The following is a 13,862-nucleotide window of genomic DNA, read 5'->3' as shown; positions in this document are numbered from 1 at the left end:
TATCTTTGTGTCTAGATTTTGGGGTGGGTTTTTTCCCCCTATGATTTCTTCCTCACATACATGCTTGAAGTAACAACATGAACTTTAAATTGACCCATTTGAGAATTTAATCTAGGATAGTGATGATGTACATCAGCTTTTAGCACACGAGTATTGCTGGACTGAAATTCTAGGAGATCAGATTTTACTGCAATCCAAGCAATGTATTGGTAAGCACAACAGGAAGTGGAACAGGTACATTTGGACAAAAATTAAGTATTGTCTGTCAAAGAAGGTTTATTTTTCCCTGTTAAAGATGTGGTAAATTGTCAATATGTATAATATGTCGGGTTTAATGGGTATTTTCCTCAAGCTTCTGATAGGTTACCTATGAAGAATTCATTTGACAGGTCAAGCACTTTATTCAAAAACCCAGCATTTTTCTGTAAGTCATGTTCAGTCTGGTGTTCATAACACCAGACAGGTGCACAGTTTTGTACAAATGAGGCTCTTACTGTGATTTAAATGTGAGAATCCATAATAAAACTGGAACACTGAAAATCAGAATCTGGCTTTATACGAGGCTGTAGTGAGGGGCTGGGATATACTTTTGAGTAGAGTGTAATAACGGATTGCTTGGGGTGGAACTAGATGGGAAAAACCAAAATAAAGCTACCTCACCTGGGACTACACATTGATGCCCAGATGAGTGCTGGACGAGAGCCAACCAGTCTGTTTGGACATGTTCCAAGGGCTGCTGAAGTACAGCCAGGACAACTAGAAACTGGACTGTGGCCTGTACAGTGTGATACAACAGGCTATTGAATGGTTACTGAAAAGCCTATTGACTTCCTGTATTGCTCCACACAGTGCAAGTTGGTCTTTGGATATTATCTGATCAGGACTATTCTGGAAGGGAGGACTGCTGATACGGAAGCTGTGCTAGAATGTAGGGAGATGACTAAAAAAGAAGGAAGTATTGTTTGTAAAATGCTGAAGTAAAACTTTACTTCTCACTGCCCTCTAAAGGAAGAATGGCTTCTGTCTGCAGGTGAGTGATCTCACATGGGTGAACAGTGGTGACTAATTGCAATTTGCACTTGATTTGATCCTGCCAAATTTGCTGGCTTCTAGATTCCAGCCATCACCCTGTTATCTCTCTTTCTACAAGAATGAGGCTTTTTTATGACCTGGTGTTTTAATACAGATTTTGTGCTCCGTCTTCAAGCTGCTTCGTAATCTTCTATTTTCTAACCAAAGAGACACTTCCCATACAAGTTGCTTCCTTTGGCCCTCAATCTCCCATGACCTCCTTTTCATTTTCTTTGGTTAACTATAAGGTTTCCCAATCCATACCATGTCTTCCAACTCCAGTCTCCTGAGGTCCGTATGCTGAAATCATATGGATTTCAACTTCACTACACCTACCACTACTGCCTAGTTTACATCTGAGGGTTGTGGTTGTACACTTTGGAGTTGTTTTCTAGTACACCACCACTAACTGTACTCTGGGCCATGTAATGCATGCTCCAGAAAGTTTGTGCTTTATAGAATGGGTGTAAGTCTGACAAGATTATAATTGTTGTAAATTGCTTTTCCATTTTTATCCTTCTTGCAGTCATTGCTTTAACTCTATATTGCATCCAAAGCCTGTCATCTTGTTGTCATGCAGCTGACAAAGGTAGTCTTAAGGCTTCATTCACCTGCCCTATCTTTTTCACCATGTGTTTTAGGATGAGGTGGTTCTTAAGTACTTGGGTTTCCCCATTGACCAGAATGGGAATTTAGATTACTTGTCCTCACAAAAGCATTTGTGTTGGATCAGCTGAGTCACACGCTGGCAGTGTGCCTTGCAGTGCTTTAGGGACAATAACTGTTCCATTACCTGGTGGAGAATGAAAGCAGCTGAGAAGTGGGGGGAATCAGCTAAGATGAGAATGTCAACGTGCATTCTTGAGTGCATCAGGAACAGTGTGGCCAAGCGGGACCAAGGCAATGATTGTACCCTTCTCAGCACTCACACCTCAAATCCTGTATTCATTTTTGGGATCCCTCATTGCAAGAAATACATGGAGGTACTGGAGCATGTCCAAAGAAGGACAACAGAGCTGGGGATGTTTAGCCTGGAGAAGAAGCTCAGGAGGGACCTTATCTCTCTCTACAAATACCTGAAAGGAGGCTGTAGCAAGGTGGGAGTCAGTCTCTTCTCAAGTCACAAGTGACAGGATGAGAGGAAAAGGCCTCAAATTGTACCAGGCCAGGTTTAGATTGAATATGAGGAAAAAAATTCTTCCCTCAGAAGGTGGCCAGGCATTATAACAGCCTGCTCAGGGAAGTGGTGGAATTACCACCTTAAAGCATACAACAACCACATCAATTTGACATTTGGGGACATAGTTTAGTGGTGAATGTAGCAGTGCAGTTTGCAGGTGAAAAAATCCTCACTGAACAGGAGAATTATTTTTGACAGAGCCCCAAGCTGTAATGGCTTAGGTGAGGAGGAGAAGGTCTCAAGCCAGAAGTGTCCCACACACAGAAGGAATGATACATGGGGTTTGCTTTGAGATCAGATGGCTGAGTGCAAAGCTGAAATGTGGGAATGCTGGCACAGCCCTGACATAAATGAATGGGTGCAGTAAAATACAAACCCTTTGTTTTAATAGATCATATAAAAAATGCTATTCCTGGAGAAAACTGCTGTAGGTCAAACATTTGTAAGAGATGGCCTAATCAATAGTCAATTAAAATTGCAAGGAGGGAGACAACAAAGAGAGCTGAGATAAGAAAGAAGACAATCAATGACCACTTGAGAGACCAGCAGTGCTTCTGAAACAAGAAGTCCAGGGGGTAAACTACAGAGGAGACTCCACAATGAATAAAGCATTGATTTACAAGCTTTTGCCATGATGTTTTAGCAGCTGAAGGATGAATGCGTCCAGAAGCATAAGGACAATTGGAGATAGATCCAAGACCATGTGTATCATCCCCAGGTAGGACAGTAGCCCGGAAACTGCTAACACAATGCTTGCCAAGTTGCCAGGCATATTAGCTAGAGCACCATGTTGAGCTAATGAGGCTGGAGAGCTTTTTGCTTGCATCCCACCAGCTGGGGTGCACACACCTGCATAGCTGTGTCTTATGACCAAATACAGCTTGCGTGTCAAGACTGACATGGTCTTGAACTCTTTGAACTCACTTTGGCAGAGTGACTTACAAAAGACAGAGGTGGCTTCTTGGAAGATCAGCCTGCTGGTGTTGAGTTATCACTGTGCTAGGGAGCCCAGGTAAATAACATCTGGGGTAAGGTCTGAGCATTTGCAAGTGCCAGACCTGGTCCAACAGCTCCGTGTGATCCCCTTTGACTTTTCTAACCACTTCATGTCTCGTCATCCTATGACTGTTTTCACCTGCCTGTACAAATATTCCCTAGCTGGCCACAGGATATTCAAGATAAACCTGGGGATGTTTAGCAAATTGAATTTAAAAGAAGTTTTCATTTTATTCTACCATTAAATCCTCCCTTTTCCTATCCCTCTCAGCCCAGATCCCCACCACTGAGGGTGGTAGTGCTGCCCTGTTCTCTCCACAGTCATGGTGACAGCAAGCAAGATCTGTAGCTCATCTAAATAATTTTATGAACAAGATTATTACCTTTTGCATCACTGTTGATTCTTGTTATGAAACCATGTTTCGTGACTGCCTTTGCTACTGAGCTGTGCTGTACCATGGCCTGAGGGTGTAGTTTGAGAAGAATTTTGGGAATGTTGCAGGATTTCTGCACACACCTGAGGATGGGATGGGAGGGGATGGGATTCTGGGAAAGAGAACCTGTCATAATCTGTGGTTTTGAGACTGGGGAAAAGGGGAAACAAAAGGGATTAGCCAAACTCAGGAGTCTGCATCCTAAGTGAGAAGGGAGCCTAAGGCAGATAGTATCATTATTTATGAAGACTTACAGATGTAGAATTGGAAATGAGCAGGAGTTCAAAGGGAGATATGGGGTTTTTAGTGCAGGAGCTGGGATGAAATCTGACTGTGCCACAGCAGCACGTGTAAGCAGTCATCCCTGGGCCAGGCAGACAGGGCCTCCCTGGGCAGGAAGGGTTGTTGTCCAGGTGCTGTGAACCCTGGGTGCTGGGCTGGGGACTGGCATTTGTGAGCTTACTTCTAGTTCTGTCACATGGTTTTATGAGATTGGGTAACTTTCTTTCCATGTGGGTAAACTGAGGTACTGAACAAGTAAAGCTGACACTTGGCAAGGTGGTTAAAAGTGTTGGTACTGTAACTTGAAGTGGATGTAAATTACAATAATGAAACCCACTGCAAACTAAAGGCATAAATTTGTGTTCTTCCAAAGCAGAGAAGAGCATTATCATCCTCTTTGCATGTCAGTGAATTTCTCCAAAAACCTCCCTTCCCTTTCTTCAAGTGGTCTACAGATGGAGCAGTCTGTGCTGCTGACCTGGGTGTTCTTCACTCATGAGAGCTCCAGGGCCAGTCTTGCAAGGATCCAAGAGCAGCTCAGAAAAAAGCTGACCTGCCAGGTTAGATCCATGGAGCCAAGAGAGCTGGGAACCATCACAGGAAAACCTCAGAGCATTGCAGTGCTCAACCTCTTGAGATTCTCATGCTTGAAGGCTCACAAAACATTTGAAACAAAAAGAGATGTTTTCTTGTTTGCTTCCTTGTACTTGAAATCCTCTCTGGACTCAGTCTGTGCTCTCAGCACCTCAGTGCTGTGACAGCAGGAGGGACTCTGACAGCCATGTAACTGCAAGGGAGAAGCTGCTTTGCACACAGGTGAGAGCAATGTCTCTCCCAAACCCTTAGTCTTTTAAACCCTTTGAATGGTGGTTTGAATGTTTATTATCACTGAGCTTTCCCTGTCTCCCATCTCAAGTCCCTCCTTGCAGCTCCTTCTTCCTGTGCTGGAAGACCTATGCTGTCACAGGGGAAAAAATACTGGGTTTTTTAAGAGAGTGGAGATGTATTGGTGCCAGAAGGCAGCAAAGGAATGGATTCACTGTTCAGACAGTCAGGGGAGATGGGGAAACTGCTCCTGAATGTATCCTGCCCAGAAGGACCTGTTGCTGGCAGGCAGGGAAATGTTCTTGGACTCTACTGTGTGCCATATCCATGTAGGGTTTGGGTACCAACGAGTGGGTAGGAAAATGGCCAGACCATTACCCCTTTCATCAGCTGAGGCACTCCTATTTTCCATGGAAGGAAGCCCTCTCATTGCTGCCCTTATATCTGACACTTGTGCTTTGTCTGTGAGTGTTCAGCTGCTACCTGCAGCACAGAGGGAAGGTGCAGGGACATAATTTTGAACAAGAGCCACCATTTTCTTTTGCCATCACAGGTTCACTGCCATTGTCTGAGACACCCTTTCTATCAGGAACAATGGCTGAACCTCTACTTTGTTGTTGCCCTGGGATAGGGTAGCTGATACGGTGCCCTATATGGATGGGAGGAAAGGTGTCCCACATTCCAACAAATCTTCAGGAATTGATTACTCTTAACTTGCTTTTGTGGAGTTTCTCTTCCTTCACTATCAGCCAGCTCTGACTGTATTCAAAATGTTGTTAGGCAAATAATCAGCCTTGGTTGCTGCTCTGACTGCACATACGTGCTTCAACTCTGCTCCTCAGTATCCTGTGGCCTGGGATGACTCTCCAAGCTCCTTTCCAGTGCCCTGGGACCAACCAGGCCACTGCCTGTGTGTTCACTCTTTATTGCTAGCAGGGCCAGGCTGAACCATCCAGCCAGGCTCTGCAAAGAAACTCCACGTCTGCCTGCCTGTGACAACTGGCTGAAATGTCAGAGTACCTTGCAGAGATGACCAAGGATGACACTTCATGCTCGTTGCTGGTGCGCTCATCAGCCGCAGGACACCTAAAGGTTAATGTTTGCTTTGTCGCTGCCGGGCTGGTCTTCTCCGCCCTGCTCGGGTTAACCCTGTATCTCCCAGCTGCCTTTTCAGTCTCCTTGCCGCTTCAGCGGTTATCATGGCAATGACTTATCATCAGCCCCCGGTGTGAATATACCCTTTAAACCCCACAGTCAAGATGCTGTTTTAGCCGACTCCTTAGTCCCATCAGTTCTGACTCGAGTGCCCAATTTTAGGACAGGGTTCTTCAGCTTCCTTTAGCACATGTGGAGCTTTTTCTGTGCAGCATCTTGTCTGGACTGCGCTGAGAACATGTGGTCTCAAAATCCTGAGAAAACAGGTAATTTATTCTGGCACTTGCAGAGCCATCTCGGGTGGCTTCCTGCTGTCACTGCAGTCACTGCTGTCGCTCCAGCTCTGTAGGAGAAAGGCCCCTGGGAGACAAGCTGGGGCTGAGAACATAACATTGAGTCTTTGAACACTTGTCTCCTCCCAGGGAATGTTTTAAACTCTCCCATAAGAAGAGCATCCTTTCTGCCTACACCTAGTCAATGTGCCTCTGGGATGGGTTGGAGGCTTCTGTCTTTTCTCCTGATCATCAGAAATAAGTCTGATGTACAGAAGCAGAACTTGTAATAAGATCAGCACAATTGTCATTTTGGTGCAGACTGTGATGGTTTCAGTAATAGTTGCACTCTTGTATTGCTCTTGTCCTTCTGAAAACCTTAACTTTCCTGACTTCCCTTGTGGTGCTTGAGACCTCATTTGCCATTTCTTGCTTTGTTTCCTCTGTTCTGCGTAAGTCCTGGGGCCAAATTAAGCAGTGTCTGAACAGCAAAGAGAATCTGTGCATCCTGAACACATTTGACAAAGATGTCATGTCTTCTCATCTGTTATTAACAACTTTGCCTGCTTCAGCTGGCATAATTAGCCTTAAATTAGACACCTACCTTGCAGTGTCTAGACTGCATCTGCCTGTGGAGATAGCAGGTGGCCGTGTGGCATCCAGGGTCTCAGTGGAAGTGGCCAAGAGCAAGAGGATGCTGTGGAGCATCGCTGAGGCCCTCCCAAGCAAAGTTATGCTCAGAGGGAGCAGTGCTGATGGTGAGCGAAGGTGCCCAGGTCCCGGTGGTCTCCTCGCTGGCTCGGCTCTGCCCTGCTGCTTCACTTGTAAAATCAGGACGACGGAAAATGTCAACCGTGAACCAGCTGAACTTTCTGCTCTGCCCCGCGGGCCCGGGGTAGGGAAGTTTGGGCATTTCTTTTTTCTTCCTTCCTTCCATCCCTCCTTCCTTCCTCCTCCCGAGTGAGAAACACTCCGCGAGATCTTCCTTCCCGGCCGGGGCGGCCGCGGGGCTCGGCGGTGCGGGCGGGGCGCGGTGCGGCCGCGGCGGGGGCGCGGGGGCAGCGCCGGCGCTCCCGGCCGAGCGAGGGGCGGGCGGCCGCAGCTCGCCGGCCCCTCCGCCCGCGGAGCCGCGGCACCAGCGCCTCGCCTCGGGCGGCGAGGGGCAGAGCCCCCGGCCCCGCCATGGAGAGCGGGATGCCGCTGTCGGGCGGGCAGCGGGCGCTGATCCGGGAGAGCTGGCAGCGGGTGAGCGGCAGCCCCGTGCAGCACGGCCTCGTCCTCTTCACCAGGTGAGCGGCGCGATGCGGCCGCCGCGCCCCGGCCCCGGCCGCCTGCCCGCCCGCACTGACCCGTGCGGGAGGGATGGACGGGCTCCGCTTCCTGGAGAGAAACGCTTCCCTTTGCTCGGCATGGCTCCCCTCCCCGGCCGCTCTCCCCCACCGGGGCCGGCGGTCCCCGGGGAGCCGAAGCCGCTCCGCCGCCGAGCCGCAGGTGCCGTGGGGCAGCGGTGTGGGGCCGGGCCGGGCTCCGCTCCGCGCTGCTGCCTGCCTCCCCCGTCCTGCGCGAGTGAGAACTTTGCCACGCGGAGACGGAGAGCGAGAGAGAAGCGGCGGGCAGGTTGTGTGCGTTTCTGCCCGCTGATCCCCTGCCTTGTCACCGCGACTTCTGCTCTCCGAAGCGCTGCGCGTCCGCGGAAGGGGCCCCCCGGTCATTCCCTGATCAGGGAAGTGCTGTGCAGCCCCAGGCTCAGACCTGGCCACCAGAGAGGGATTCAGTCGCAGGGCAGAGGAAATGGTGTGCCGGATGGAATGGCTGATACCCAGCTCCTTGCCTCTCCTCGGCAGATTAATGTATCAATTATGTGAAGAGAAAAAAGGAAAAAAAAAATCAATGAAAAGTCGTTTAAAAAGGACATTTTGAGAGTTGATGAGCAGCTTTCAGAGCGGGAGGGATCCAAATCTTCCAGAGCAGGACTAGAGCAGTGACAACAACGTGGGGGAGAGGGGTGCAGTAGTTTAATGTGCAGGATGAGGAGAACACAGTCTTGCCTGAATTATCGGTGGCCAGTTCTATCTACCTGGGTGGCTGCTATTGAGTCCCATTTGTGCCTGACATACACTGGCAATGGGGGATGGGGCAGGGGGAGAGGAGATGGGAGCTGGTGATGGTGTCGGGGAATGGGGCATCCGCTGAGTTTGTACATGCCCCCCTTGGTCCAGATGGCTGCTGGAACTTGGAGGCCTTCCCGGATTTGGGAGCTTTGGGGTTCAAGGGGATCAAAAAGTGGGAATGGGAATAATTGAGATAACAGCCAACTCTTTGAGAAGAAGGGCCAAGCTGGAAGAAACTCCAGAGGGTTGGGTGCCAGTTCTCAGGTGCCATAAATATGTATCTAAGAGCTGGGGCTATGGGCTAGAGAAACAGAAAGGCTTTTGTCCATAGTAAGTCTGGATTGCCCCAAACTAAAGCATTTCAGAACTTTTGGATCTTTTACAGATGGAGATGGATCAGTAGGTGGGAAGGAAGGCAGAAGTAGGCTGTAGATGTGCTGCTTATGGGGTGACTGTGACTTTAAATAAAGATGGGATGTTCTTTCTTGCTCTTGCAGGCTGTTTGACTTGGATCCTGACCTGCTGCCCCTTTTCCAGTACAACTGCAAGCAGTTTGCCAGCCCTCAGGAGTGCCTCTCTGCCCCTGAGTTCCTGGATCACATCAGGAAGGTGAGAGAGGGGCTGTGGCATGGCTGGAGCACAGCCTCCATGGAGGACAAAACTCTTAGGCAATGATTTGGGACTGTGGTGTGTCTGACCAGGGAACACATGGGAAATCTCCTTCTGAGATAGTAACTCCAGGGGGTTACTCATGCTAGTAGAAAGCCAGGACAAAGTGTCCTACAAGAGTGGGGAGGGAATGAGAATGCAGGTTATGGTGGCTAAGAGGCACCGTGCTGATTTCCATGCCTTCATCTGAGAGTGGATTGCTTTCTGTGAAAGCTGAAAAAATCCTTCTCCTACTGCGGAAGTGCCTCAGGAAGTCCACCTGTGTCCAGATGAGGACTGAAGTTCTCGGCTTGGCCACATGCTGACCAGGAGATGGCAAAGAACTGGGCAGTGGGCTAGGCTACCCTGGACCTACTGCTGTGGAGTCAGAGAGCCTCCGAGGGAGTGCTGCAGTACACATTGCCCTCCCCAACCAACACAGAAAGGAGCAACGCTGAGGAGAGGCTCATGCATGCACAGTACACCTCATGCAGCAGAGACCCTTTGCTGAACCCTGAAGAGAAGCCACACTGGGATAAAGCACAGCCTTGGCTTGCAAATGTCTTCATAAACTGCCTGGCTCCATCTTTAAACCAGTTTGGTGCTTTGCTTGCCTGTCTTTATTCCTTGTTAAGAGGCTGTTTCAGGACTGAGCTCCTCTGATACTGCAAGCTTTTTGTTATTTTCCAGCATCTCTTTATTGGCAAAGTTAAGATTATTGCCTTGAGCTGAAATAGTGTTTTGCTCTTATTGGAGATAAATTGCCTGTTGAAATTACAGAGCACAATTCTATAACCTCTTGGCTTTGCCAAGATAACCATGCCCTGGCTTTAATCTCTTCTTCTAATTTGTTGTGTCTGTTCCCTTCATCCTTCATTAAATCTTTTCCATCCTGTTTCCATTTGACTCTTAATGCTCCTGGGAGACTATGGTATATGTTTTACTAGACCAGCTCAAGAGACCTGGCTGTACTCTCCATCCCATCTCTCCAAAATATCTCAGCTGATCTTAGAATTGGAGTGGCCTTATTCATAATTGCACCGTTTTGGCAACTTCAAATCAGAAACTCTAGTCCTGGCAAATTCTGGGGTTTCCATGCTGTTGTCCTGGGGTCCTAGGAGTTCTAATGACTGCATCAGCATTAGGTCTTAACCTGCAACTGCTCTGCTGCATGGCTGTTTATCCCCTCTGGGACAGGGTGGTCAGCAGCACTGCTTTCTGTGCAGCTCTGGTAGTGTCCCATGGAAGGATGGGGTGTGTGCTGCTGCCAGCCTCACTGATGTGACACACGGATCACAGCAGAGCAAAGGAAACTCAGAGGGCATCTGGGCTGGGATGGGGTCAGGCTGACAAAGGTGAAGTAGAGGATTAGACATTTTGTTTCCTCTGGGAAAGAAGCTGAACCTTTCTGTTAATGCCATTCTGCCTTTCTGCTCCTGTGCCAGGTGATGCTGGTGATTGATGCTGCTGTGAGCCACCTGGAGAATTTGTCCTGCCTGGAAGAGTATCTCTGCAACCTTGGCAAGAAGCACCAGGCACTTGGTGTGAAGGTTGAATCTTTCTCGGTGAGGTGTTCTCTCTTGTCTCGCTGTGGCTGTGTTTGTTCACCCCTGCCTGCAACCCTCAGCTGTCCCCATCCTTCTTCTGGGTTCAGCTGTCTGGAGAGAAAGCTGATGGCTCAGGGCAGCCTGTCCAAGGTGCTGATACCCATGTAGTGACACTGCCCCAGTGGGAGAAACCTTTCAGCTCCCCTTGTTTTCTGCCCTTGCCCAGTAAGCCCAGGCAGAAAGGATAGATGGGAGCAAAGCATTTCCACTGTTGGAAGAGGACCGTGGCTTAGAACATTGCAGTCTCTCCTGTGCCACAGGGCTGTAGGCTCAGCCTTTGCCCTGGATCCTTTGCATCTAATGCTCTGGGCAAACTTCTCCACACCTGGAAAAGGGAGCATCCACCTGTCTGTATCTGCACTGGGATGGGTTTGCTGCACCTCAGCCCTTCTTCCTCCATGCCACTAACACCCAAGCATCTTCCATATTAAACCCTTGATTACTCCTCTCCTGCTATCAAGCATGGACAGAAATGCGGTGGGAAAGGGCAGGCTGAAGAAAAGCTTTCTAACCCACAAATGGCTCGTTCCTATTGCTAGCTTTTGTTCTCTTCAGAGGCAGCAGGGTCCCTTTCGTTTGGGCTAGTGATGCCCACCAGCCCTGCACTCAGTGTGAGGGTGCTCCTGCATGGAGCTGCTCACAACTTTGTGAGAAGCAGTGCCCTGTAGAGAAGCCTGAGAAGCACTGAGACATGTCCTAAGCATCCAGCATGCAGTCTGATCCACTCTCCTGACATCAGAGCATTGCTCAGCTCTGCTGCTCCACAGCTATGCCAAGGGATAGGGCCAGCTACCTGCACCTGGGAGTCACAGAAACTGAATGTGCACCTCTTCCCTGGTGTTACATGTGCAGTGTCAGTCCTTGCTCCCTGACTTCCACTCTGCACTCATCCATGGAGGAGGCCAGCACGGGGCAGGGGAAGAGGATGCCATGGGCTGGTTCTGGGTCCCCTCTGATGAGCCAGGGACTGGAGGGGCCTGATACTGTCGGTGGAAGGGGAACAGGTGCCCTGCAACTGGAGAAATCAAAAAAGGTGGCAAAGTGAGACAAGAGACTGAATGTCATCCTCTGGTCCTGAGCTTGACAGCTCCTTGTTTGGTTTGCAGACTGTTGGCGAGTCCTTGCTGTACATGCTGGAGAAATGCCTTGGTGCTGCCTTCAGCCCGGAGGTGCAGGAAGCTTGGAGCAAACTCTACAATGCTGTGGTGAAAGCCATGCGACGTGGCTGGGAGACCCTCCCAGAAGGAGACTAGATCCTGCCAGCCATCCCTATCCCTGACCATGCAGCAGTCCTGAGCACGGGGAGTCTCACGCCACACTCGCCTCCTCTTCCCACCTCTGTCTTTATGTGTGCACCAGCCCATGGCTGCCTCTGCCGCTCACACGTGCTGCGGGGCTCTCACGTGGTTCCATCCTGCTTCAACAGGAGTGTGTCTCTGCCTTTGCTAAGGGCTGGCAGGGCATGTCCCTGCAGCAAAGCCTGGCAGTGCCACAGCACAGGTATGCCACCCTGCCCCAAGTTCCTTCAGGAACATCAACACCCATGTACCTACTCTGGATTTTAGCTTGTTCATCTTCCCTCCTCTTGCTACCGACCCTAGGGAGGTGACAGCTGGCATAGGACTCTTGGGCTTATTTGCCCAAAATCCTGTTTGCTGGGCTTTACCTGCCAGGTCTGACACTGGTCAGTCCTCCTGTGCTGCTGTACCTGGTTCAGCTGTGGCAGAGACAGATTTAGCTCCATCCAGGTTAAAAGGCAGCAAGAGAGTGAGGTGGTCACACCATGTGGCCATCCTCAAACCTTGCAGAGAGTTTTTCCCCTCTCCCTTCATCAATATATCACTACCAGATGGTTAATCCTGGTGCTTTTTTCTGCCTTGCCTCTGACATGGATGGGATCCCTGGCTTTTCCCTGTGTCAGGTTGGCCACAACCCAGTAGGTTTTCTAGGGATGCTTCAGGCAATAGTGTCACATTAATCCCAAGGTGAGACTACTTTTGGCAGGGTTGGGCTGCCAGCTGAAAGGCTTTGTCTTGATTTGGCCAGCTGGTTTAACCTTAGAGCCATCTGAAATGCAGCAGCAGCAGCAGCAATGTGTGTTTACTGCTTTGTGTTAAGGAAAATAAAACAAATCCAAGGAAAAGATGTCTTAAAAATGAAGGTTGCAATTGTGTCATAGCAACAGCTTCCAGAAATTCTGGCTCTTGGCCAGAGGAAGCATAGCTGGAATCTTTCTGTTGATGCTGTCAGAATCTGGAGTGCTTCCCAGCTGCTCACAGTGCCCATCTGCAGAGTTCCTCACCCTCACAGGAATGAGGAGATAGCATCTGCTAGAAGAAATCCCAGAAAACTGCTGAGAGGCAGCACCTGAGGGCTCTGTGAAGGGGCTGAACCTGAGCACTTTGAGGAAGAGTTCATCTTTACAGGGAAGTCACTGTGGAACAAGCAGAACAATGCCAACATTAGCCCCAGAGAAGGACATGGAGCAATTATTCAGTTGCAGGCAGCACCTTTTTTTTTTGCTTCTTCTTCAGGACAGGAGAGGCCTAGCGTTGAGGTCTGAAATGGTCCTGCTCTGAAGACACATTCCTCCTGTTCTCAGATGTCCTCCACGCTGGGGCAGGAGAAGGCTGCCTGCTCAATGTAGCTGAAGCTGCTCAGTGAAGCGCCCTGTGAGATGGGTCTCTAGCACCCTGCCACCAGGCCTGATGGTAGCCATGGGCTACTATCAAAAAGCCCTCCAGCTGTGTTTGGGAGGGAAGCTAATAGGTATTGTGAAACAGGCAGTGAACATCGCCAGGTTCCTTGCTCTGCCTCTGCAGCCCTGCAGTGTGGTGGTGTCCATCCTGGCCCACAGCTCTCTCCATCAGCTGGGTCCCATTCTTGCACCCAGCAGTGAGGGATGGAGAAGCTGGGGCTAGACACTGGCTTTGATAGCATAGTATGGCGCTCGAGGGTTTGGGAATGGGGATGTCCTCTTTGCAACCCTGTTATGGGGCATCAGCCTTCAGCGTCATGGGAGTGGGACACCCTCTGGCTCCATGTGAGAAGTAGGCAGCTGTGTGATGGGCAGGGTGTGGGTGTTACTGCCCAAAACATCCCTGCTCCCTCTAGCTTTCCCAGCTCCTTGACTTCTGCTCTTCTGTGCCACATTTTGTGTAACTCCCAAGAGAACTGGTCTGTGTGCCTCTTATACCCAGCTGTACTGTTTATTAAAAAACAACAGTGAGTCTTAGCCCATTTTGATGCTTTGTGTTTATTTTAATGTAAAAGGCCCATGC

General features: G+C 49.6%; 1 protein-coding gene across 1 annotated transcript; it reads left to right on the top strand.

Moving 5' to 3' along the window:
• Positions 1 to 7,289: 7,289 nt before the first annotated feature.
• Positions 7,290 to 13,821, top strand: NGB (neuroglobin). Its single transcript, XM_021542654.3, has 4 exons — positions 7,290 to 7,504; positions 8,824 to 8,935; positions 10,420 to 10,539; positions 11,688 to 13,821. Exons 1-4 carry the CDS (start codon positions 7,398 to 7,400, stop codon positions 11,832 to 11,834), a joined length of 486 nt encoding a protein of 161 aa, XP_021398329.1. The 5' UTR covers positions 7,290 to 7,397; the 3' UTR covers positions 11,835 to 13,821.
• Positions 13,822 to 13,862: the final 41 nt, after the last annotated feature.

This window comes from Lonchura striata, chromosome 5, assembly GCF_050655825.1.
Source record: "Lonchura striata isolate lonStrDom1 chromosome 5, ASM5065582v1, whole genome shotgun sequence".
Classification (NCBI taxonomy): Eukaryota; Metazoa; Chordata; class Aves; order Passeriformes; family Estrildidae; genus Lonchura; species Lonchura striata.
The sequence above is the reverse complement of the archived record's forward strand: the minus strand, read 5'-3'. Positions and strand labels throughout refer to the sequence as shown.